This window comes from Tenrec ecaudatus, chromosome 3 (genome assembly GCF_050624435.1).
Source record: "Tenrec ecaudatus isolate mTenEca1 chromosome 3, mTenEca1.hap1, whole genome shotgun sequence".
NCBI lineage: Eukaryota > Metazoa > Chordata > Mammalia > Afrosoricida > Tenrecidae > Tenrec > Tenrec ecaudatus.
In genome coordinates this window covers 16,072,150-16,097,594 of record NC_134532.1, presented here as the reverse complement: position 1 = coordinate 16,097,594, position 25,445 = coordinate 16,072,150, and the positions used below count along the sequence as shown (strand labels likewise).

Below are 25,445 nucleotides of genomic sequence, written 5' to 3'. Positions count from 1 at the left end.
ACAGGAAATCACGTGAGCAATTTGCCTATGAGTGTCAATGGCTGGATAAGGTCTGGAGACTGTGAACAGCTCATGGGAACATAGGTCCTACCACTCCAAAAGCTATTTTCTCCAAGACTCGCGCCTGTGCATGTGGGACCAAGACAGTGAGCAGAGATGGAGGTATTTTGGACGCCTACACATAGGCTCAGTTTAGTGTCTTCCCAGATGGAAGTGTTTGCTATCTTAAGTTAGCCAGGGTCCAGGTTTATCTGTATTGTTTGATGTGAACATATCCAATTTTCATTCACATTTCTTCTTTCATTTTTTTATTGTGAGATCTGAGAGCTATTCACACACCAGGAATCCTCTCCACTGAGGACAAATCATTGAATCAAGCAAGCAAATCAACAAGCAAGCAAATAATATTTGCTCCCAAACCAAACTCAATGTCATCGAGTCTTTTCTGAATCACAGAGACCCTGTATGGTTAATAGAACTGTTCTGTAGGATTTTTGATAGAGTATCACATTGTATAAATATTCTCTGGGTCAGATAACCTCCTATTCCTGACAAGGACTAACTAGTTATTTTAAATCCATGAACTTTAATTCAATAACCAGATACTTAATTCAATGTGTCACTCAGGTATGCATACCTATTTCCTATGGGTCTGTATTACATGGGACTATGCTGTCATGTTGAGGATTAAGGAGGCCATGAAAATAACCATGGGTCAGGGCTTTCAATCACATTATATGCATGTCAATGCTAGACCGTTGTGAAGGAGGACTGGTGTAGTGCTTCATGGACCTTGATGATAGTGTGGGTGAAGAATATTGAAAATACCAGGCAATGTCATAAAAATAAGCTGATCTGTCTTAAAGGGAAGCACAACCAGAGAAGTTCTTTGGACCAAGATTGGTGATACTTCACCTCACACACTTTGGTCATGCTATGAGGAGAGAGCAGTACCCGGAAAAGACTCCATGCTCAGTAAAGTCGACGGTCAGTGAAAAAGAGGAAGCTCCTCAGTGGCATGGATTGATACAACAGGTGTAGCCATGAGATCAAGCATAGCAAGTGTGATGATGGCACAACATCAGTCCGTGCTCTGTTCTCTTGGTCACAGTGTTGATATAAATTGGAACAATTCCAAAGGTAACTCAGTAAACAAAAATATGTCAAAACACACAGCAGTACTCCTCACAGGCTCTTATAGAATAACAGTTCTCAGGGAGTGGGGGAGGCAGGGGTAGATGAATATGTAATGTCATGTTGAATAAACACACAGCAAGAGGAAGTGGATCCCAAGTTACCAATGGGCTGCATAAAAATGAAATGGGGAAGCTTTACTTGGAATAAGCAAGGAGTGAGCCAGAAGAATCCCAAAAGCAAGCTCCTTAAGGAAAAAAAAAACAACAGTGAGGAGTGTGGTTTATAGTTTTAGGTATGTACACAACGAAGGAAATATAGGGGATCGTGGGTATGTACCAATTTCACAGAAACATTCCTGAGTATGCATCAGGGTGGGGTTGTGACTTTTAAAAAGAGATGGGTTTTTCGTAATTCCTCCTTCTAAATGTCTTATGATTTGATGTGGCGATGTTTTTCTGTTCCATGTTAACCTGAACTTGGGACTGTCCTTTATCTGCATGTTTGCCCAATATATTTAGACATAACTGATAGTAGGTTGGTGGAATGGTATACTTTTCTAGAAAGAAATGTGTCAACAGAGTGTCAGGAAGGAAAATACAGAATAAATATCGGCACCATATGAGGTATATATATTTCATTATTGTGCGTCAATATGTCATATCCCAGGGGAGGCTCTTTGGGCAAGTGTGAAATTTACAGTGTTACACAGGGTTAAGCAGGTTGGGCAGTGGACTCATAGAGATTGTCCAATGACTTCATTGTTCTTATTTTGGGATCTGATTCTTCTTAACTAATTTATTGGTAGTAAATACATCCTTGTCACCAAAGATTAGCTACTAGATAAATAAAAATAAAATTTCCTTAAGATGGCAACTCTATTTCCATGTATTGTTGCTTCTCTATTCCTCTCGCTCCGTCCCTTCCTCCATCCTTCCCTCATCCCCTTCTTTCTTTCCTTCCTTTCTAGATGTAGCAGTGATTGATAAACAGCCTTGAGAAAAATGTACATACTATCTCATCTTCCATCATTCCTGTCAAAGAGCAAAAGGGTTTCTGTTAAAAATTAAAGAGTTTATTTTGGTAACCAAACAATCAAGGATTGGCAATAGTACCTCTAAGGGTTCACAGTGAAGAGCAGAGAGAGATAAATGGCTCCATGAGCCTCGCCTTTTGAGTTCTTGGGTCTCTTGCTCTCTGATGGTTGGACCAGGGTGCAGGTGCCTTAGCCAGTTCCCTGCTTCAGCTGGCAAGATTCACTTCCTGAAAGACATCCCTGAGGAGAAGCCATGTGTACCCACCCTGATGCACCCCTGGGTGCTGAAGCAGCTATGTGGAGACCCCTGCCAGCACTGTGATGCTTACACTCTCTCTGATTCGGCTTTCCTCCTGCAGTCAGCATCATTGCGTGTGCTTTGTGAGATGGAGGAGGACTTTGTGGATTAGTGTCCGACATAGGGACAAATGTTGGACTTGTGGGCTTGGACAGCACTGGGTTGGGAAGCTTTCTTAATGTACACTTACCTTTTATATAAAACTCTCTGTTCATATAAGTTTCTGTGAATTTGTTTCTCTAGTTTACCCAGACTTACACAGTATGCTTCCTATATGTCTATGAGGTCAGTAAATTGTGTTATCCAGATTTATTGTCCAATTGATCTTTTGAGTTGTTCTGTAAAACTCAGTGGGGCATATTTAACTCTATTACTGTAAAATTATGTATTTCTCTCTTTAAGTCTATAAGAGTGTGATTAATATATTTTGAGGGTCTGCCATTGAGTGCATATTTTTTTTCCCTTTGTGCTCTTTTGTACCTTTTATCATATAATGCCCTTGTTTGTTTCCCATTAAGGATTGGGTCTTGAAGTCTATTTTATTTTTTATTTTTATTGCTAGTACTCCATTTTAAAATTGTCACTGGTTAATATTGCTTTTTTATTGCCATTTTCTTGATATATTTTCTTCTATCTTTCATTTTTAGGTTATATTTGTCTTTATGTCTCAAATGTGTTTCTTGTAAGCATAGAATTATGGATCAAGTTTCCTTATCCATTGTGCTTCTCTCTGCCACTTGAGAGGTGCATTGAATCCATTTATATTTCATGTCATTATTGATGTGTCTGCATTTATTGCTGTCATTATGCATATCTTTCTGGTTTTATCCCCCCCCCCCTTTGTGGAATTACTGATTTCCCCCTCAATTTTTCTGCCCTCAGTTCATTTTATATGTTTTCTCTTAATTTTTGTTTTTTTATTATTTTGTAAGTCTTTATATTCTGCACTTGTTTTTCTTTTGGATTAACTTTTTTTCATTCTTTCCATTTTCCTTGAGAATCTTAATAATTATATGCTTCCAAACGATAATATTGGCATAGAAAACGTTTTTGAGATCATTCTAAGAGATGTTTATTGAATAAATACACATTTGTGAGTGAGTATTTGTTAGAATGTAAAGCTTCAAGATACATTAGAGTGTGTGGAGAAAATATCCACTCAACATGATAATACATTTTTGCATGAAATGTTTCTAATTTTGACTACAAATGCCACTAGTTAGTATCCTGGAGTGTAAACTGAGAGCTCATCAATACTTATTACTCTGAAGCCTGCCTTTGGATAGATGTTGAAAGATAGACAAAGCCAATTACAATGAAGAGAAGGCAGGTTCCAATGCAGGACGTTTCCCAAAAGTTATTATACATGGTGTCTCTAGAGAGATGTGACAAGGTGGAGAAACCACAGCTTCTGAGAGGAAAGCATCACTGACTTCATTCCCTGGCATCTGCCGAAAACAGGACCTAAAGAACATTCTGAGAAAGTAGCTTTCAATTTCCTCCTCTTGTGACACATTTACTATCTTTTGGAATCAAACTTGTCCTTCGAATGAGTGCCCCCTTCATTTTGATTCCAATGAATGATCTTACTAATGACTCTGCCCACCAAACAGGTCATTGCAGTTCACCTGTTCTGGGTGTCAGGGGTCTCTCTGTGCCTGGAACACTGTTTCTGCATCTAGGGAGACAATGTGTAGCAAGCATCACTAAGGGCACTTCAAAAATTTAGCCCTAGAAATCACCACAATTATTTTCTGAGACATAAAAATCATTAGTCATTCACTGCCAAGAGTGCACAGAGAGCTATTCAGAAAGAAACCTTCACAGACCTGACCCTGGGCAGTAGGAGGTCACTGAGCTCAGTATATTTAAAATCATGCATTGAATGCATGAATCTGGACATGACTGTATTTCATTGTCAACAGGTTTTGAGTAACGGATAGGGTGAGAATTACCATGATAACCTGTTTTGAAGAAGGAAAATGACTTCCCCTGGCTGTGACGCTTGCACAGTAATACATGGCCGTGTCCTCAGCAGTCATGGAGTTCAACTGCAGGGAGAACTGGTTCTTCGATGTGTCTCTGGTGATTGAGAGTCGGCTTTGGTATGACGGGTTAAAATATGTATTACCATTAAAGCATCTGTGTCCCAACCACTGCATCCCCTTCCCCGAGGTCTGGCAGATCCAGCTCCAGCAGTAACCACTATTTGTAATAGAGAAAGCAGAGACAGAGCAGGTGAGGGACAGCTTCTGGGAGGGCTTCTCCAGTCCTGGACCCAACTCCTGAAGTTGCAACTGGGACAGGACACCTGCAAACAAAAACGATGGTTCCTGTCATTCACTTGAAGTCACAGCCATCCCCATAGATTCAAGTCAGATATCTGAATCTCCCACCTTGGAGAACTGTCACCAGGCAAAGGAGAACACACAGCAGTAGCATCTGTAGACCACAGCTCTACTTTTCCAAAAGACCTACAGCCGTGTCTAAAGAGAACTGATAGCTTTCCCAGCCGAAGGGTGAAATTTACCCTAGTGCCTGAAGAATGATTTGCATGTGACGGAGTCTAGTCTTTATAAACAGAAAGTGATAGAGAACAGACAACCCTCTACCTTCTGAGCCCATCTTAGGGTAACTCTTTGTTCGAACCATATGCCTGTTAGTCTATAATGAGAGAGCACTTGACCTAAGCGGTGAGCATTAAGGGTCAAAGGAAAACCAAGTATTTCTGAGCTCATTGTGCTCTCCCTCCAGCCCCTCAAGGTCTCTGCCCTGCCTTGGACTCCTGTATGTCCTGTGTCCCAGAGAGTGGACAGACTATCATTTGTTGAAAACATCAGGTGGACACCAGGGTATCGTCAACACCCACAGTCTCCATACATCTTTTCTTTCCACACCAACACTTCCTTATCAACCTCCTCAAAGTCTTCAGGGGTTTTCTTTGGTCCACTGCCATCACCAACTCCAGCACTCCTACAAACAACATGTGTCAAGTTTTGATAACTAAGGCCAGTCTTAATGTAAATAAAGACATTCAAGTGTCATAAGGTCGCAGGGAGGAGGTTTCCAATTGGAGAATGTTGGCCCCAGAATAGAATAGTTTCAACTCTTTAACTTCTAATTGATGCAAGACTGTGAGATGAGAGACCCCTGGTTTGCCAGAGCACATCCAAAATTCGGGTAAAACCAGTCAGGAGATCAAGTAGAAACATACAGCAGAGCAGTGAGTGGAAAGTCAAAGCTAACGGGAGCGGGGCAGGGGGGAGCAGAATAAGAATAACAATATTTCAGGTTTGGAACAAAAAGACATCTGCTTGAGACCCAGCAGGCACCCTGGATTAAAGTATTGTCTATCTAGGAAACTAATCCCTCAAATTTAGGGGATGACCATAGACACTATTTAAAATGTCCCTTTCCCAGGGGACTCTGCTGCATCTAAAATGTGTGCATTTCCAACCAAAGTCAGCTGTTGGGAACCGGACATAATCAGCCTGACAAAACCAATTCCATATTGCCTGCCCGGCAGCCTCAACCTTATCTTACCCTGACAAACACCAGATGGCCCACCTTTGTTTATTCCAGCACCAGACATTCCAGCCGTAGATTTGTGTCTGTCCGCCCTGTGTGCTCTACACCCCCCGTCCTCCCTTTTTTTATCTTCCCTTGGAATTCTTTTGTTTGCCTCACCTTTTAAAAAGCTTGTGTAGCAATAAACTGAGACCTTGACAAGAATCTGCTTGGTCTCGCTCCTCTCTCGCCCGTTTCTCTTTCAGGCTGGGTCCCCCTCGGAACTCCTCGAATAACTGAGTCCCGCCAGTCGGGGCAAGTGGCGCCCAACGTGGGGCCCGAGGTGTGGACCCTTGCCGGTTGGATCCCCAGCTCCAGAAGAGCTCCCAGAAGAAGACGCCCGGCCAGGCCCCGATGAAGAGATGAAGAAGAAGTCGTGGACTGTCTTCGCCGCTCACGAAGACTGATCAGCCTCGGTGAGTAGAACTTCGTCCGTCCCATAGAGATGGGCCGAAAACTAACTAAAGAGATGGTCTTTATAAAGGACCTTAAAGTTTCCCTCAGAGAGAGAGGAGTAAGAGTTAAGAAAAAGGATTTGATAAGATTCTTTCTTTTTGTAGACAAAGTCTGTCCATGGTTTATAGTGAATGGGCCTGAAATACATCGTGGGAAATGGCAAAAGGTCGGGAGGGATGTAAATGAGAAACTGCATAAAGAAGGACCCAATGCTGTTCCCGCCGCGGTTTTTTCTTATTGGGGATTGATCAGGGACATTGTTGAGGCCGCTTCTAAGGACCCAGATAAGCAACAACTTCTCTCGGTGGCGGAATATTGCCTCCGCCCACTTTCTCACTCGGCCTCCGTTTCTTCCCTTTGTTCGGATAAAAACCCTTCCAAATCTTCCTCGGTAATCATAGAAGTGCCAGGTTCAGAGAAACCTGACTCAGAAAAGCCCGCTGCGGGGGAGCCTGCCCCCACTACCTCCCATTACCTTCCCCTCCCACAAGAGAAGTATAGCCTCAAAAATTTGCCTGCTACCTACCTTGTGTTTTCCAAAGCCACTAATGACGAGCCCCTAGACCCAGAGGACGTGGCCACTCTGGAGGAAGAAGCGGCACGTTACCATAACCCTGACTGGCCCCCTGTCCTTTTAGCCAGACCTCCACCTTATAACAATCAGATGTGCGCCCCCGCTCTCCCAGTCTCCGCCGCCTTAATGCCCGCCCTCTCTGAGGCAAAGGCAAAACTTTGCTCCCAAGTCGTTGAATTAAAGGAAGTTTTAAACCTCCAAAAGGATTTCGCCCGCCTTTCCGCGGAACTTTCTGTAAGGTTTATTTGGGCGCGAAACAGAACCAGAGATCCAATTAAGAAAGTTTTAGAAGCAGGCTTTATTGAGAAGCTTGCGGGCGGGATCAGCAACTCAGGGCATTGAGTTATTGAAGCCGTGCAGAGGGAAGTGTGAATGGTGTTTTTATACCCCTTTCTGACAGGCACAGGGGGAAAAAGGGGGATAACTATGCTTACACAAGGGATTGTAAGAAAAGGAAGTAATTGTTAAAATTTTCTGGTAGTTGGGTGGGCGTTGGGCAAACTAGCTGAGCAAGCGTCTAGAAGTTGGGCAAGCTGACTGAGCAAGCGTCCTATTAGTAAAAATATGCTGGTTTTATACAAGGGAGGGGGTGTCGCACGCTCAGTCTCGCCAGCAAGAAGGACGCGCCACAACAGGATTCTTCCACAGGTGTTTAATGCGGGTTCGATTTGCAGATGCGGAAAAAGACCCTGAAGCCCCAAACTACTGCTGCTTATATGCGCTCTATGGGGACGTGCTGTGCATTGATTGGTGCGTTCGCCAGAACCCTTATTAGCATACTCCAGGGTGGAGTTATGACTACGTCATCTAAGCAGTGCGCATACTCTAAGTGGTTGTTTACCACTTAACTGGGCCACCGCCCTGACTGCCCGGCGCCATCTTGTAATGGCGGCGAGAGCTGCGGCTTCCCACATCTCCTCCTTTCTTATTTATTTTAGGCCTAATCCATCGATCCATCCCGGAGCCTCCAGCAGCCCCAGGAGATCAAGATGGATATAAGAACCCAAATCTGGTCACCCTGATGCGTGCAATGAGCAGAGCTCCGCATGGTGCAAGGGCTGGCCAAGATCCAATTTCTGTCACTCTTCCCAGTGCAATGGGGTCTTCCCTTTGGGGTGCGAGAGCTGACAACTTATGGGGGTTAGTTTTCTTTTAACAAAGAAAGCCAAAGATCATGGGAACCACCACGCTCAATCGCTAAGAGCGCCTGCGCAATGATGACCTTGTCACGCCTTTGCTGAGCTTTAAGTTTGCAGAGCAACCATAGCAACAACACTCCTCCACAGCACATTATTGCAGCAAATGTAAACACCCCCACCCACTCCTTAAAGTAGGAAAATGCAGATGAAAGCCAAGAAGAAAAATTTTCAAGGGTAAGGGGTTCCAAGTGTGTTCCATTCAATCGGACAACTTGATTCAGGAGGTCTTCTTGCAGCTGGTTCAACTCTTTGGTCCATTGTCCTGTGAGATACTGAGAAATATTAGCACTCAATGCACTAAAATTATCATATAACACTGGAGTGATGCAAAGCGCTGTGGTGGAAGAGACACAGCTTAATTGTACCATAGTGGTAAACTGGTTGATTTGCTGCTGGAGCAAATCTGTTTTTTGATTTAATAATAAAATGCCAGAGGTCAGATGGGCATCCACACGCTGACATTGCAGTAACGCTTCAGTGGTTTGAGACACAATACTGTTCTTAATTCCCTGTGCTACCGGGGCCCATATCACCATTAGCGTCAATAGTAGCGCTGGATGGATCGCTGTCCTCTTCATTCTTTCTGCTCCCACGATCTTCATCCTCCTTCTTAATTAGTCTCACCAGTCTCTCTGTCACCCAGATGGGGTTTTCTTCTTCCTGTGGAAAAACACAAATTGCTCCTCTGGACCTGATTAATATGGGGTCCGGGCCATACCATTTGTTGTCTAGGACATTTTTCCACCGGGCCATTTCCTTTGGTGGCTTTGGCCATTGCCCGTGTCTGTCTGCAGCTGATTGGCCTTTCTCATCCAAATTTTAAAAATTTAGGGTGAAAAGGGTTAGAGATAAAGCCATTCTAGGGGTAGTGACCGTCACGGTCACTATTCCCCCTTTTTGCTTTGATAAATATTGCTTTAGAGTGCGATGACATCGTTCCACAATTCCTTGCCCTTGGGGATTGTACGGCAAACCCGTGAAGTGCTTCACTTGCATTTGCAAGCAAAACTGTCGGAACTTGGTGGAAGTGTATGCAGGCCCATTATCTGTTTTTAACATGGTGGGCTTGCCCCATGCACTCCAGGCTTCTAAGCAGTGTTGAATTACTTGGCTGGATTTTTCCCCCGTTAGGGGTGCTGCATGTACAATGCCAGAACTGGTGTCCACTGACACATGCACGTACTGCAACTTTCCAAAAGCAGATACATGGGTAACGTCCATTTGCCAGATGTCGAGAGGATGGACGCCTCGAGGGTTTACCCCGACCGAGGGTTTGGAAATAAATTCTGCACACTTGGCGCACTGCAACACAATAGTGCGAGCCTCTGCGCGAGTAATTGGAAACTTAATGCGTAGGGTGGCAGCAGGCACATGATACAGCTCATGAAAGTCTTTAGCAAGTTCAAAGTGGGATTTAGTTAACACAGGGAAAGCTCTTGTAGCTTGATCAGCCAAATCATTACCTTTTACCATGGGTCCCGGGAGCAAGCTATGAGCACGTATATGCTGAATATAAAATGGGTGTTTTCGTTGCAAAATACATTTTCTAATTTGAGACAAGATGTCTGCTACCTTGCTGGATTGCTTAATGTAGCCAGCAATTTCCAGCTTAGACACCGCGTTGACTACATAATGGGAGTCAGATATGATGTTAATTGGCTCCGTGAATTTCTTAAAAACTTCTAAGACCACCAAACATTCTACTAATTGGGGTGCATCAGCTAAAAATTGTAATGTAGTCACTTGATCGTTTATTACATAACATCCTTTGCCTGTTCTAGAGCCATCTGTGTAAATGTCTAAAGCTTCCTTAATGGGGTTGTTAACAGTGACACGGGGAAAAATTACTGGATGAGCAGTCACAAATTGCAACAAGGAATGTTTAGGATAATGGTTGTCTATTAGTCCATTAAAACTGCATTTAAAAATTGCCCACTCATCCATAGTGGCGCACAGTGTAGAAACTTGCTCACTAGTATATGGGACAATGACGCTGCTAGGCTCTCTTCCAAAATGCATAATAGCTGTCTTAACACCCCTTAGGGCCATTGTGGCTACCATAAAAGGGTAGTGTTCAATAGTTTTGGAAGGTGAGGAGTGGGCATGGATCCACAACAAAGGCCCAGTCTGCCACAAGACCGCAGTAGGCGCGCAGGCAGTTTTTAGAATGCACAGCTGAAAAGGAGATTTTATGTCTATTCTATCTAACTGCGCTTCAGAAATGGCCTTTTCAACCTGTTCTAATACTTTCTGGGCTTGAAGAGTGATTTCTTGAGGAGAAGTAACAAGGCTTTCTCCTTCCAAGATATTGAACAATGGCTTAAGGTCAGCAGTGGATACCTTTAAATATGGGTGGAGCCAATTGATATCTCCTAGCAACTTTTGAAAATCATTTAATGTCTTTAACTGATCCTTCCGTATAGTCAATTTTTGAGGTATTATGTGACATGGGCTTATTGTGGCTCCTAAAAACTGTCCAATTGAAGATTTTTGGACCTTATCTGGTGCTATGGCTAACTGATGGGATTCTAATTCCTTAACTACCTCTCTGTATCCCTGCTGCACATCTGGCTCCTCTTCTCCAGTTATTAATATGTCATCCATGTAATGGTAGATTTTTAACTGACCAAATTTTTCTCTGACGGGTGCTAGGGCGTGGTCCACAAATAACTGGCACATAGTAGGACTATTGGCCATTCTCTGTAGCAAAACTCGCCACTGAAAACGTTTGTCAGGTTCTTCATGATTAATGGAGGGTAGGGTAAAGGCAAATCTTTCCTTATCTTTCTTATGCAAAGGGATGGAGAAAAAACAATCCTTAATGTCTATTATAATGACGGTCCAGCCTTTAGGTATTGCAGATAGCAATGGGAGGCCTTTCTGCACAGGGCCCATGAGTGACATTTGGGCGTTGATGGCTCTTAAATCATGCAACAATCTCCACTTCCCTGATTTTTTCTTAATAACAAATATGGGTGTGTTCCACGGGGACACGGATGGTTCTAAATGTCCTAGTTCTAGCTGTTCCTTAACTAGCCTTTGTGCCGCAATTAATTTTTCTACTGGGAGCGGCCACTGTGGTACCCAAACTGGCTCTGCTGAGAGCCACGGAATGGGTAGCGGCTCCGCAGTGGCCCCTAGGAAAAACCCAGACCTGTGCGATCTTTCTTCACTGCTACCTCTATTGGTTCAGGACGACCCTGTAGGTGTTTCCCAACTCCCTTTCCCGGTACATATCCCATTTTTTGCATAAGTTCTTGACTTATAGGTGAGTAATAATTGGTTAGTACTAATCCTAGGTCTGTCAACATATCCCTTCCCCACAAATTTACAGGTAAGGGGAGGACATATGGTTGTAACTGGCCTGATTGTCCTTCCTCAGCTTTCCAGTGCAACCATCTGGTGCTTATCATAGGCATGGATGCATACCCGAGTCCTTGTAGAGACTGTGAAGATTGTGTTACCGGCCAGCAGGAAGGTCACCATTTGGTGGATATAATGCTTTTGTCTGCCCCTGTGTCTAATATACCTTCAAAGGTTTTCCCTTCAATGTCCAATGTCAAAGTTGGGCGTTGATCTAACTGCACTGAGAAAAAGGCCCCAGCTTCTCCTGATAATCCAAAGCTCATTTTTTCTCTACTAACTTTAGTACTTGGGAATAGTGCATGCTTGCTAGACAACACCAAGAGCTGCGCGATACGGTCTCCAGGTGAGATGGCATATATTCCTCGTGGGGAGGAGCACATTGCCTTTACTTGTCCTGTAAAATCCTGATCAATGACTCCTGGGTGCACAATTAAGCCTTTTAAGGTGGTGGAGGACCTACCAAGCAGCAAGCCCACGGTGCCTTCTGGAAGGGGACCATAAAAATCCGTAGGGATGGGCTGGCATCCCTGCTGTGGCGTTAGTACTGCTCTGGTGGTGTCACTGAGGTCCACCCCTGTGGATCCCGCAGTGGCCCTTTTGGGAGTGGCCTCCCCAGTGGGCGGAGGCCGTCCTCCTGGATTGCCCCATACATTTGCGGGCCCTGGGGATGAGGGCCCCGCTTCCCGTTTTTTGGCTCCTAGTCATTTTGCTCTAGGGGGCGCCCCTTGCTATCTTTCACAGATCTGCATTCGTTGGCCCAATGTCTACCCTTACCACACCGAGGGCAAACTCCCGGGGTCCTTTTGGTCCCTATCCTAGTTTGACTCGCGGTGCCAGTAGGGCAATGTTTTTTAATGTGTCCTTCCTTACCACACTGAAAGCATTTTAGGGGGCCTCTTTTTAGGGCCACCAATACTGCAGCAGCCAATCCTGTATTTGTCAAAGGACCGCCAACTTCCCTGCAAGCCTTCATCCATGCCTGCAGTCCTTTGGACTTCCAGGGTGTTATAACTGTTCTACATTCTTTAGTACACTGCTCAAAAACTAACTGCTCAATGAGAGGCATGGCTGTGTCCTGATCTCCAAAGATTTTTCCTGCCGCTTCCAACATACGGGCGACAAAATCTGAGAAAGGCTCAGTAGGTCCCTGTATAATTTTATTTAAGTTACCTCTAACCTCTCCTTTATTAGGCAAGGTCCTCCATGCCTTGCTCGCGGCAGTATTTATTTGTTGATATACCTGTATTGGGAAGGCTGTTTGATTGTTAACCCATCTTCCTTGACCTGTCAGCATTTCAAAATTCCATGCGGGTTGCCCCGCCGCGGCATTTTCCCTAGCCTGAGCCATTAATAGGTCCTGCCACAAGGATTTCCACTCCAAATACTGTCCTGTTGTCAAGACTGCTTTTGTAACAAAAGTCCAATCAGCAGGTGTCATAGCATTGCCTGTAAGTCTCTCAATCAGGGACTGAGTATAATTTGCATTGACACCATAAGATCTTACTGCTTCAGCTAAGTCCTTCACTTGCTTATGCTCTAAAGGCGTATGATAACGAACATTATTCTGGTCCTCAAATACTGGGTACATTTGTTGTATTGCTCTGCGGGTACCGGGTGGGCAAAAGGAGTATCCACACCCTTTCTGCCTGTTCTCGCTATAAGGGGGTGGTGCGGACGGGCTCACAGCGGTTACTTGAAAAGCATTATACCGTCCCTCCTCGTAGCGAGCGGCTGCCTCCTCTAACTGTTCCTCTTCTTCCTCTGATAACTCAAGAAGCTCTAGTTCTCGCCATGGGTACAAGGGCTCCGAATGGCGGGCACGGCTCTTCTTCTGTTGATCAACTTCCTCTTTTAATTTTAACTGTGCAGCCTCCTCATTTTTAACAGCTTTGTGCTGCTTCCTACGAGCTCCTTGTTCTTCCTCCCGCTCTGTTTCTGACATGCTCTCCTGAACATCTTCTAAAGCCTGCTGCCCTTGGCGCAATGGCTGCTCATACTCTTTGTCCTCAATGCATGCTTTCACTAGCTTCCAAATGGGTCTAATCCCCGGCTTCAGCCGTCCGGCTTCAGCGGCTCGGTCTATGTCTCGCCCTAGCTTATTCCAGCTCGCGGATGTTAGCGAGCCTGTGGAAACAAACCATGGTGCTATCTCATCTATGTTTTTTACAAATTTACACAAAGTCTGTTCTGAAATTTTTAATCCTCTCTTTCTCAATAGGGCATCGAGAGCCATAACCATAGTCTTTATTGCCGTGTTCCCCATGTTGCCTGCTTATGTATACAAAGACAACACACGGGCGCGCACGGATTTATCTACACCCGATTTATGCGCGATAAAGAAAAGGCGGCTGGCTGTTCGCCGTTAAAACCGAAAGCGGAAGTATTCACACGCCAACACTCAAGCACCAGCAAGTGGCTTAACAATCATTCAGGCTCATGTCTCTCAGAACTTACCGTTTCTTCCCACGCCGTGCGGTTCTGAATCCTCCCTGATGACAGGGGGTCTCCGCTCGTGCCGGAGGTGGTCGTTCCCGAGTTTCGGCACCACTTGTCGCGCGCTCAGTCTCGCCAGCAAGAAGGACGCGCCACAACAGGATTCTTCCATAGGCGTTTAATGTGGGTTCGATTTGCAGATGCGGAAAAAGACCTTGAAGCCCCAAACTACTGCTGCTTATATGCGCTCTATGGGGACGTGCTGTGCATTGATTGGTGCGTTCACCAGAACCCTTATTAGCATACTCCAGGGTGAAGTTATGACTACGTCATCTAAGCAGTGCGCATGCTCTAAGTGGTTGTTTACCACTTAACTGGGCCACCGCCCTGACTGCCCAGCGCCATCTTGTAATGGCGGCGAGAGCTGCGGCTTCCCACAAGGGGGGGTAGGTACAGGGTAAGTTACAAGAACTTAACATAGTTCCAAAATCAAAATGGAGTTACTTGTGCTAAGATCCTTCATCCCAGACTCCACCCTATAGGGAAAATGGACGATGTTGTCTTTCCGTAACTGCTTCATGCTGACCATGGACGACGATTTAAGGGGGAGGGGGGCTTTGTAAGGCGGAGTACTGGGATTCTAGGGTCGACGCACGATGGGGGAATTCATATCGAGGCTCCCAGACAGTTTCATATTGGGGTTCATGCAGCTGCAACATCATTTGGTGAACTGCAGCTTGGGTGATGTTGCGGAGCCTGTTTTGAAAAAACTGGATAAAACAAGGAGCAATTAAAAATAAAAGTGTAATTAAAATTATGGGTCCTATTATGGGGGCTAAAAAGGAGTACAGAGAAGTGCTCCACCAGGGAATAGTTCCATCTGTTGTTGGCCTGGTGCTCTGTAACTCACGGCTTAGTTTGTTAAGGATCTGGATATTGGTTTTCACAATTCCCGACTCATTGATGTAATAACAGCATTCCTCCTGGAGGAAGAGGCAGGTTCCTCCCTTTTCTGCCGTGATGAGGTCTAGAGCGCGACGGTTCTGTAAGGTAACTTGAGCAATAGAGGTTATTTGTTTTTGTAAGGAGTCTAAAGATTCTGCGGAGATAGCGAATGTCGATTGGAAGCGTTCTGCTAACTGATTGGTTGTGGTGATGGAGTGTCCCAGGGTGCCACCACTCAGTCCCACCGCGACTGGTGAGTACGCTTAGGGAAAGGCCTACAATAACCGGGAGAAAAACTGCTTTTTTACTGTGGTGACTATGTGTCTGGGTGTATTTGTTCTGGAATTTAGCTGGGGTGTAGACAGTGAGCTGCGGAACTAAAGTGACAGGTAGGCACAAGAAGGCAGACCTGCTACTGATGTTAAGAAGTTTGGTGAGTGTATAATTGCACCAGAAGAAAAATTCTGCTGGTGCTGTTATTGGCTGGGAGGATGGCATTGTGGTGTTGCACAGTTGAGTGGATGCATTGGAGTAGCAAAACGGCACCTGTGTGTACCCTGGTGTGAAGTACAGAGGGACATTGGGGATAATTATGGGTTGCATGGTGGAGACCTTAAGTGCAGATGACCACCTGGGAACTGGGACTGCTGCTAGAGGAGGGCATTCCAGGGCTGCGCACATGAGGCAGGTGGAAAGGTTGCCTAATTTAGCAAGGTTGGTGATGGCCAGTCCCTGCTGTAGCAGGGCGATCCAGGAGAAGAGAGACTTGGAAGGTTTAGAAATTTGGTTAATGAGTTGATGTTTTGGGATCTGAATATTACGGTGGATGGTGGATTGGACCTGGGCTAACAACCTTTATATGAACAGTTTAGCATTAGGATATGTGCTGTGGGAGTTAAAATACCAGCCTCCCTTGACTGGTTTGGTCTATCTGTTGTTGTACGGGTCAGGGATGGTTAAGGGGAATTGTATTCCTGACCAAAAGAACAGGTGGGATTTGGTTACAGGGTAGGGGCGAGCATGGTGAATATTGCAGGACCTTCAGGGCACCCTGTGTTTTGTTTTACCCATTTTTGTGCACAAGCGGGGTTAGAGGTTTGGTCATATAGAAAACAAACGATGGGGGAAGTTGGTTTTGGGAGAAGGTGCGCATTCAGGGAGTTGGAACTGTGTTTGAACAAGGTGAAATTAAGGTAGACTGGGCCAGAATAACTAGTGACCAGGCAATCAGCTGTGGCTAGGAGATAACTTTTTCCTGTGAGTAGGTGATGCTGGTGATATTGGGGGTTAGTTACATTTTCAGTGAGAAAAAAACCTCCAGGCGAAAGGGGAAATTAATGCTAGGCTTAGCTGGCTGGTTTGGTGAGGCGAGTGAGGCGGAGAGACATAGGACCAGTAGACTGAACAGACCACTGGGGAACATGATTAACTTTGGTTACAGGTTTGACTCTGGAGAGGTATATCCAAGAGTGTAGACCTACTACTTTGACAGCCGAGAGAGTGGTGAGAATGACAGTGTACAGACCTTCCCACTGGGGTGCCAAAGGTTTGGGTGTTAAAGATTTAATACGGTGTCTCCAGGATGTACTGACTGGGAGGTTGGGAGAGGCTGGAGAAGATTCAGGGATAATGGAGTTAACGTGTGGTCTAAGGAGGTTGCGGAGTAAAGAAAAATATGGAAAATATGAGGCTAATGGAGGGCTGTCACTGGGAGGGAAAGGGGAGAAAAGGAAGGGTCGCCTATAAAATATTTCAAATGGACTGAGGCTGGACAGCTCCAGAGGGAATGGGGAGGGTGCGTGCAAACGGGTAAGAGCAAAAGGTAATAGCTTGCATAGTGTAATAATAACATCCTGATAAAATTGCTTTACGCACAAACAATTTCTTGGGACTAATCTTATTTTAACACTTTCCTCCCTTCAAACGTCCCTCCGAGAAACTATTTTTTGTTCACCTTGCCAGGCAGCACACCCTTGCGGGTCCGCTAAAGAGCATGTCCCTAAAACAAAGAAGGCCAAACCTGCCCAGCTCTTGCTCCCCGTTCTCACCCGCTCCACCAGGTCCTCCCCGAGGTCCACCCCTGATAACCCTCAGGCAGAGTCCGCCGGCTCCCCACCCGTGGGCTCTGGTAACGAGGACGGGGAGGCGAAAAATGATAACACGTCGGGGTCTGAGAACGAAAACGAAAGCGGGAGCGAAGATGAGGAGCCGCCTGTACAGGGGACTGGCTCTAAAACTCGGGAATTCCGTAAGATCCACCTTAAAAACTTAAAGGAACTCAACACCGCAATCCGAACTTACGGAGCCAACGCCCCTTACACCTTAAGTGTTTTGGACGCCGTCTCCTGCGGGGGCCATATGCTTCCTGCCGAGTGGATGCAAGTAGTGCAGGCTGTTTTGACTCGAGCCCAATTTTTAACTTGGAAAGCCAATTTTTTTGATAGATGTCAGTCTATTGCCGCCACTAACCTCAAATCCCCTCGATCACCTTCGGCTGCTTGGACCTTTAAAAAGCTTAGTGGGCAGGGCATGTATGCTGCTGAAACACGCCAGCAACGCTTCCCAATCGGTCTCTTAGCCCAAACTGCCAATGCCGCCCTTGGCGCGTGGCGAGCGCTTCCCACTTAAGGTTCAGCCATTATCCCCCTCACTAAAATAACTCAAGGGCTGCAGGAGCCATACAATGAGTTCGTTAGCCGCCTTTTGGAAGGGGCTGAACGGACCCTCGGCCATGAGGCTGCTAGTGATAAGCTCATTAAACAGCTGGCCTATGAAAATGCTAATTTATCCTGCAGGGCGGTTATGCGTGGCAAGGCTAGAGATAAGACCCTTGATGAAATGTTACACTTGTGCCAGGATGTCGACCCTTTTTCCGCTAAGGTTTCCCAGGCCATTCATCTTGCAGTGGGCGCCGCCTTGCAGGTCAATAATTCTTCGAAAAATTGTTTTAAGTGCGGCCAACCGGGACACTTCGCCCGGCAGTGCCCTGTCGCAGCCCCCTTCTTCACTAAAATTACCTCCCCTGCGGAATCGAGCGCCCGCCCCGCCATCCCCACTACCCCTTGCCCCCGATGTAAAAAGGGAAAGCATTGGGTTACTGCCTGCCGCTCCATTACCGATATCAACGGGCGTCCCTTGCCTCCGCTCTCGGGAAACGGCCAGCGGGGCCAGCCCCGAGCCCTTGAACCCATTCCCTTTGTTCCGGCCTTGGGGAACAGCCAGCAGCCCGACCCTCCCTGTACCGGGCCACCCCAGGAAGCGCAGGAGTGGACCTGTGTACCACCACCCCCACAATACTAACCCCCGAAGATGGAGTGCGAATTATCGACACTGGAATTTTTGGCCCCCCACCACCAGGCACCTTTTTTTCTGATTTTGGGATGCTCTTCAACCACCCTAAATGGTATTACTGTTCACCCCTCATTGGTAGATAGTGATTATGCAGGAGAAATAAAGATTTTGGCAAGTGTTTCTAAAGGTATTGTTTCCATCCTGCGAGGGCAGCGCCTGGCCCAAGCCCTACCGCTGCCTCTGAACACTTCTCACCCGGCGATCAGCAATACTCGTGGTGCCTCCCGACCGGGCTCCTCTGACCTTTATTGGGTCCAGGCCATTACTAAGGATCGCCCAACACTTACTCTTAAGATCCAGAGAAAGGCCTTTGAGGGCCTCTTAGACTCTGGAGCAGACTCCACTGTCCTTTCTCAAAGCTCCTGGCCTTCTGCTTGGCCTTTACAGGCCTCTCTAACTCATCTGCAAGGGATTGGGCAGTCAAAAAATACCCTGCAAAGTTCCCAACTTCTAACCTGGGAGGATAGCGAGGGCAATACAGGTACAATTCAGCCTTTTGTTGTTCCCGGCCTGCCCGTCAATCTCTGGGGCAGGGATGTTCTTTCTCAAATGAAGGTTTTTATGTGCAGCCCTAACGAAGTCGTCTCCCAACAAATGCTTTCCCAGGGTTATTTGCCCGGGCAGGGATTAGGCAAACTAAGTCAGGGAGACTCAACGCCCGTCGCAGCTGTCCCAAAAAATGATCGCACAGGCTTAGGATTTTCTAATCATTTTTTGTAAGGGCCATTGCTCCTCCTGCACTCCAGGCAGAAAAGATTACATGGAAGAGTGATGAGCCTGTCTGGATTGACCAATGGCCCCTCCCATCACATAAGTTGTCCGCCGCCACACAGTTGGTGCAGGAACAGCTGGAGGCTGGACACATTGAACCCTCCACCTCGCGCTGGAATACGCCTGTGTTTGTTATTAAAAAGAAAACAGGGAAGTGGCGGTTGTTGCAAGATTTAAGGGCAATTAATAAAACCATGGTTCCCATGGGCGCCCTACAACCAGGTCTCCCTTCGCCAATAGCTATTCCTAAAAATTTTGTTAAACTAATTATTGATCTTAAAGATTGTTTTTTTTTCTATCCCTCTTCACCCTGAGGATTGCAAGCGTTTTGCATTCAGTCTCCCTATAATTAATTGCGTAGGGCCTTCCCCTCGTTTTCAGTGGTGGGTCCTCCCGCAGGGGGGGACCACAAGCCCCACCCTGTGTCAGAAATTTGTGGCTCAAACGGTTGACCCCTTCCGCTTGTCATTTCCTAACATATATTATCCATTACATGGACAACATTTTGTTGGCAGGGCCCTGCGAGCAACAGCTCCATCAGGTGGGACAGCAACTCATCATTGCCCTCCAAAATAGTGGTCTCCAAATTTCCCCAGAGAAAATTCAAGTCCACCCCCCACAATTATTTCTGGGGTTTGAATTGTTACCTAATCGAGTTTATTCTCAAAAGATCCAGTTACGTACTGATGCATTGCATACTTTAAATGACTTCCAAAGGTTACTCGGGGACATTAACTGGCTCCGCCCTTACTTGAAGCTCACTACCAAAGAACTTAAGCCTTTATTTGACATTTTGCGGGGAGATGCTGATCCCTCTTCCCCTCGCGCGCTCACCCCTGAGGCCCAACAAGCCTTAGCCCAGGTCTAGCAAGCCATTAACAATCAAAGCATTGGTTATTTTTCCCCAGAATTGCTGTTCAATTTTATTATTTTCCCCACCCCCCATTCTCCCACAGGGTTGCTCTGGCAGCTCAAGCCTTTATTTTGGGTTTATTTTCCCGCTTCCCCTAACCGAGTATTACGTACTTACCCTCATCTGGTTGCCCAACTCTTATGCCTTGGCAGGGAAGCTGCTTTAAAACTGTTTGGTAGAGATCCTGAGACTATAATTGTGCCGTACACCGCCGCCCAGGTCCAGTGGCTCCTCCAAAGTGATGATGATTAGGCTGTTAATTGTACTTCTTTTCAGGGCTCCATAGATATTCATTATCCGGCCGATAAATTAATCCAGTTTTTCCAAAGATCCCCTGTTATTTTCCCCCATTGGACTAAGATGGCTCCAGTTGTGGGGGCCCTGTTGGTTTTCTCTGACGGATCGTCTTCTGGAATGGCCACCTTTAGCATAAATGGGCAGGTCTCTCAATTTCGGACCGAGTTCTCCTCAGCTCAGTCAGTGGAATTAAGCGCCATCATAAAAATTTTTAAGACCTTGCCAGATAATCCTTTTAATTTGTATACTGACAGTGCTTATGTCGCCGCTTCTGTTCCGCTTTTAGAAACGGTCCCTTATATCCACCCTACAACTAATGCCTCCTCCTTGTTTTCCCAATTACAAAAATTAATTTTTGCCCGTACAGCCCCGTTCTTTATAGGCCACATCCGTGCCCATACTGGATTGCCAGGACCGTTGTCTGAAGGAAACAATCTGGTTGACCAAGCCACGCAATTAATTGCAGCCAACCTCTCTATAACTCCCCTTGAAGCAGCCCAAAAGGCACATGATTTACACCACCTTAATGCCCATACCCTCAGGCTCAAATATTCCATTACACGGGAGCAGGCCAGACAAATTGTACGACAATGCAAAGGCTGCTTGACCCTTTTACCCGAGCCTCACAATGGGGTCAACCCCCGTGGGCTCGTGCCTGGAGAGTTGTGGCAAATGAATGTTACCCACCACCCACCCTTTGGCAAACTTAAATATATCCATGTTTCGGTCGACACGTTTAACGGCTTCATTTGTGCCTCCCTTCAAACTGGGGAGGCCACCAAGCACGTCATTTATCACATCCTCTCTTGCTTGGCTGCCACCCCTCAACCCAAGGTACTTAAGACGGACAATGGCCCTGGATATACCAGCTCCACTTTTAAACAATTTTGCGCACAAATGGGCATCCACCATGTTACTGGCATCCCTTACAACCCTCAAGGTCAGGGCATTGTGGAGAGAACGCACCAAACTTTAAAAGACATGCTTTTCAAACTACAGTCAGGGGGGGAGTCTTTATATCCCCGCTCTGGCAACTCCAAAACTCTTTTAAACCACGCACTGTTTGTTTTAAATTTCCTCACTTAAGATGCCAGTGGCAAAACGGCTGCTGATCGCCTTTGGCACCCAGCCATAGCCGGAGGCTACACAGGCATTATGGAAGGACCCCCTGCTCAATAAATGGCAGGGACCAGACCCGGTCCTCATTTGGGGAAAATGACACACGTGTGTCTATGACTCCAAAGCACAAAATGCCAGATGGCTACCAGACAGGCTGGTCAAATTAATGGACCAACAGCCGGAAATAATGCCCTCCAGGGAGAAAACAACCCCCTGAGAGATGCTCCTCTTTTTTGTGTGTCTCTACAGGCCTGGAAGTCAGCAGGCACAAGTGTAGGGTTTAAGTGGGGCCTTCGCATATATAAAGCCGGGCCAGACATAGGACTTACCTTTAAAATAAAATTAACTAAATCACTTCCCAGCGCCCAACGTCCAGCCGCTGTTGGGCCTAATCTGGAGCTCCACAATGGTCGGGGCCATGGCCAAGCCCCTGTACTAAGGCATAATCCGGCTGCTCCTACAAAAAGCCCCTCTGTCACCCATTCCTCAGCATTGTTTCAACCTACCCTCCCCGTAGGGCCCCCCTCAACCGCGGATCTTTTGTTGGCAGTAGTTAACGCCTCAGTGCACGCCCTTCAAAAATCTAACCTTACTTTTTCAGATAACTGTTGGGTGTGTTATTCCTCCCTTCCCCCTTTTTATGAAGGAGTAGCTCATTTTGGCAACCCAGTATTCACGAACTCAACTACTGAGCTTCGATGGAACCCCGAGGAGCAGCAGGGCCTCACTCTCAGATCTCAGGGTCGGGACTCTGCCTTCTAGGACCACATATGCTACCACCCAAAGAATTAGTTGATATTTGTAACCAAAACCTTGTAGTGAATGCTTCTTTTACGTACGTTTCTTCTACAAATCATTCCTATTTTGCTTGCTCCTCAGGATTAACCACCTTCATAATCACCGCCACCTTTTTAAAAAATAAGAAATATTGTGTTCAAGTTTTACTTTTGCCCCATTTAACTGTCCACAGCCCCGCAGATTTTTTGCAGTTTGGGGAACAAAAAACGCCTCCCCCCTCAAGAGTCAAACGTGAGTCCCTCACTGCACTCACCTTAGCTGTGGTCCTCGGCCTCGGAGCCGCTGGGGCAGGTACTGGAATTGCTTCATTGATTACCACCAATCAACAGTACACCCAGTTAAGTGCAGCTATCGACAAAGATCTTCAAGACCTACAGGCGGGGCTTGCCAATCTCAAAGATTCAGTGAGCTCCCTCGCCGAAGTAGTCTTGCAAAATAGAAGAGGGCTAGATTTGCTTTTCTTGCAAGGTGGCCTATGTGCCGTGCTTAAGGAAGAATGTTGTTTTTATGTGGATAAGTTAGGATTGGTGGAAAACAATTTGCAAAAGGTCAGAGACAGCTTGGAAAAAAGGAAAGAGAACAGCAGGAATCTTGGTATAAAAATTGGTTTTCTACTTCCCCTTGGCTCTCCACTTTACTCCCCAGCTTGTTGGGACCTCTTGTAGGTCCTATTCTACTTTTAACTTTTGGCCCTTGGGCCTTTAGCAAGTTAACCAGTTTTGTTAAGTCACAGATTGACGCCACCTTACGCTCAAAGCCGGTCTCCGTTCATTACCATCGAATCGACACCCAAGAGCTTGATGACGTGACATCTCACGAGGACCTGTCCCGGGAAACAGAGCCCCCGGGATTACGACTCTCCACCCTTGTATCTGAGGTCACTCTGCCTCAATTCTGGCCGCTCAGGGCCTGGACTTGGGCTAAAAGCCATTGATAACATTGTCAGTGCATACAAACATCCGTTTTGTTCCCTCCCCTGCGGCGCGTGACCGGGCCATGGTTGCCCTCATCGGGGTGGCATATTTGACCAAATTGTAAGACCAAAAGCGGCATATTTGTCAATTGTAAGACACCCCCCCCCCCGCCTTCAGTGCTGAGTTTGCAGCCAATGACGGATAAGGACTGGGGGCACTCTTTACCAACCTAGGACAGGCGTTGGCCGCCAAGAGGGCCTCCTAGCCGATGACGGGTAAGGACTGAGTTGCGCCCTAGCCACCTAAGACAGGCGGAATTCCCTGAAGGATGGTCACTGCACGCCGTACCCCCCTCTTTTTTTTAATAGTGTAAGGAAGGGGGAGATGTTGGGAACCGGACATAATCAGCCTGACAAAACCAACTCCATATTGCCTGCCCGGCAGCCTCAACCTTATCTTACCCTGACAAATACCAGATGGCCCACCTTTGTTTATTCCAGCACCAGACATTCCAGCCGTAGATTTGTGTCTGTCCGCCCTGTGTGCTCTACACCCCAGTCCTCCCTTTTTTTTAATCTTCCCTTGGAATTCCTTTGTTTGCCTCACCCTTTAAAAAGAAGCTTGTGTAGCAATAAACTGAGACCTTGACAAGAATCTGCTTGGTCTCGCTCCTCTCTCTCGCCCGTTTCTCTTTCAGGCTGGGTCCCCCTCGGAACTCCTCAAATAACTGAGTCCCGCGGATCGGGGCATTCAGCCTCTCCATTTATTCACTGTACACAGCTCCCTGATAACTGTTCGGGGATGTGATCTTTGAGCTTATTCCCTAGACTCAAGGAAAATAGCTCATCTTACTGACTATGGAATCAGTGAGACTGTCTCTAAACATGCAGTTTACAAAGCCATTCCCCATTCAGATTCCTTCCTCATTTTGCTCCCTCATAACAAATATTATTTTCCCCAGATTAGAGTTGGCCACACTCATTTTCTGGCCAGTTATAATATTTTTAGATATCTGTATAGATGCATATATCAATGGTGTGAGGATATGAGCACAAGCTTGTGGTCACCTGGAATTCTCTGGCCCAGAATTTGCAGATGGGAATCAGCTATTGCTTTGCAAAAAAAGAATCATAAATTTCACCAAAATCCAAGAATTCAAGCACAGGACACTAACATTGATCATTTGGAGGCCATTGAGTTAGTTTACTTTTCAAATGCAGACTAATATGACATCACTTTGTCATTTCAGCAAACTCCCATCTCATAGCATCTGTACTTCTTGTTGGTTGACCAGTTTTAAGTTCCATCCTGTGACGTAGCTGCACATTAGTCCAAGTCACCTTCCTGTCAGACTGTTACTGCCATGCTCATCTCAGTTCATTTCATGACAGTGGTTAGTATGGGAGTGCTTCAGTGTCACCTGATGACATTATCTGCCTGCACATAACTTTCCTGTCAGGTCTACTAAACATGTCCTTAATGAGCTCAGGAGTACTCCCTGAACTATCCAGGAACATTTTAGGCCTCTGAACTCAGATGTACTGGGCTTGTTTTCCAGTGCACCAAATATGGGGTTGGATTTGGTCAGTCATTTACTCAGATGCACTAAGTACCTCAATATTCTGGAATGTCAAAATGATCTAAAATATGATCAAAGGAATATACAATCAAATTTACACTGGCTGTGTTCAGTTAAATGGTAAATAAGAATAAAGCTTTGCAGCTAAAAATTCTGATTTTGTTTCTGTTTTTCTGACTCTATATCTAAGAAATGGCATGGAGGAGATTGTTCCATTCCAGATCTTATCTAGTGCCCAATTGAAAAGCTCAGCAGATTAATGGAGCCTTTTCTTCCAAGATGGCTTTGTCTTAAGTCTGGCATGCTGGCCTGGTTGTAAGCTAGGAATGCATACAGGGCTTTGGGCCAGGACCTTGTTCTAGCACCTGGATCTCTCCTTTGGACTGAGCTTCCCCCCAACATGGTGCTTAGGTGTATCCTGTAATTCATGAGTTAAATAAAATGAAAGTTACATGAAAATTTATTGATTTTCACTTATATTTAAATTAAAGTTATGAAATGAAATTATTTAAATTAACATGGTCTCTAAGAGCTGACACATTATGAATACGTTCGGTAATTATATTCACTCAGCCTCACAAGGGAACATGTAGCGTTTTACTCAGGAATAAGCACCTCTCCTTGCTTCAAGCACAGGAGCACACTATTCCAAGGGCTCCAAATGTGTCCTCTGAAACCAATCACTTCTTCTGTCC

The 25,445-nt window shown here is 46.0% G+C and overlaps 1 protein-coding gene across 1 annotated transcript; it reads left to right on the top strand.

Annotated features, from left to right (window-relative positions):
- Nucleotides 1–6,480: 6,480 nt before the first annotated feature.
- Nucleotides 6,481–18,308, top strand: LOC142443149 (endogenous retrovirus group K member 10 Gag polyprotein-like). Its single transcript, XM_075544701.1, has 3 exons — nt 6,481–7,299; nt 16,971–17,390; nt 17,682–18,308. Exons 1-3 carry the CDS (start codon nt 6,481–6,483, stop codon nt 18,306–18,308), a joined length of 1,866 nt encoding a protein of 621 aa, XP_075400816.1.
- Nucleotides 18,309–25,445: the final 7,137 nt, after the last annotated feature.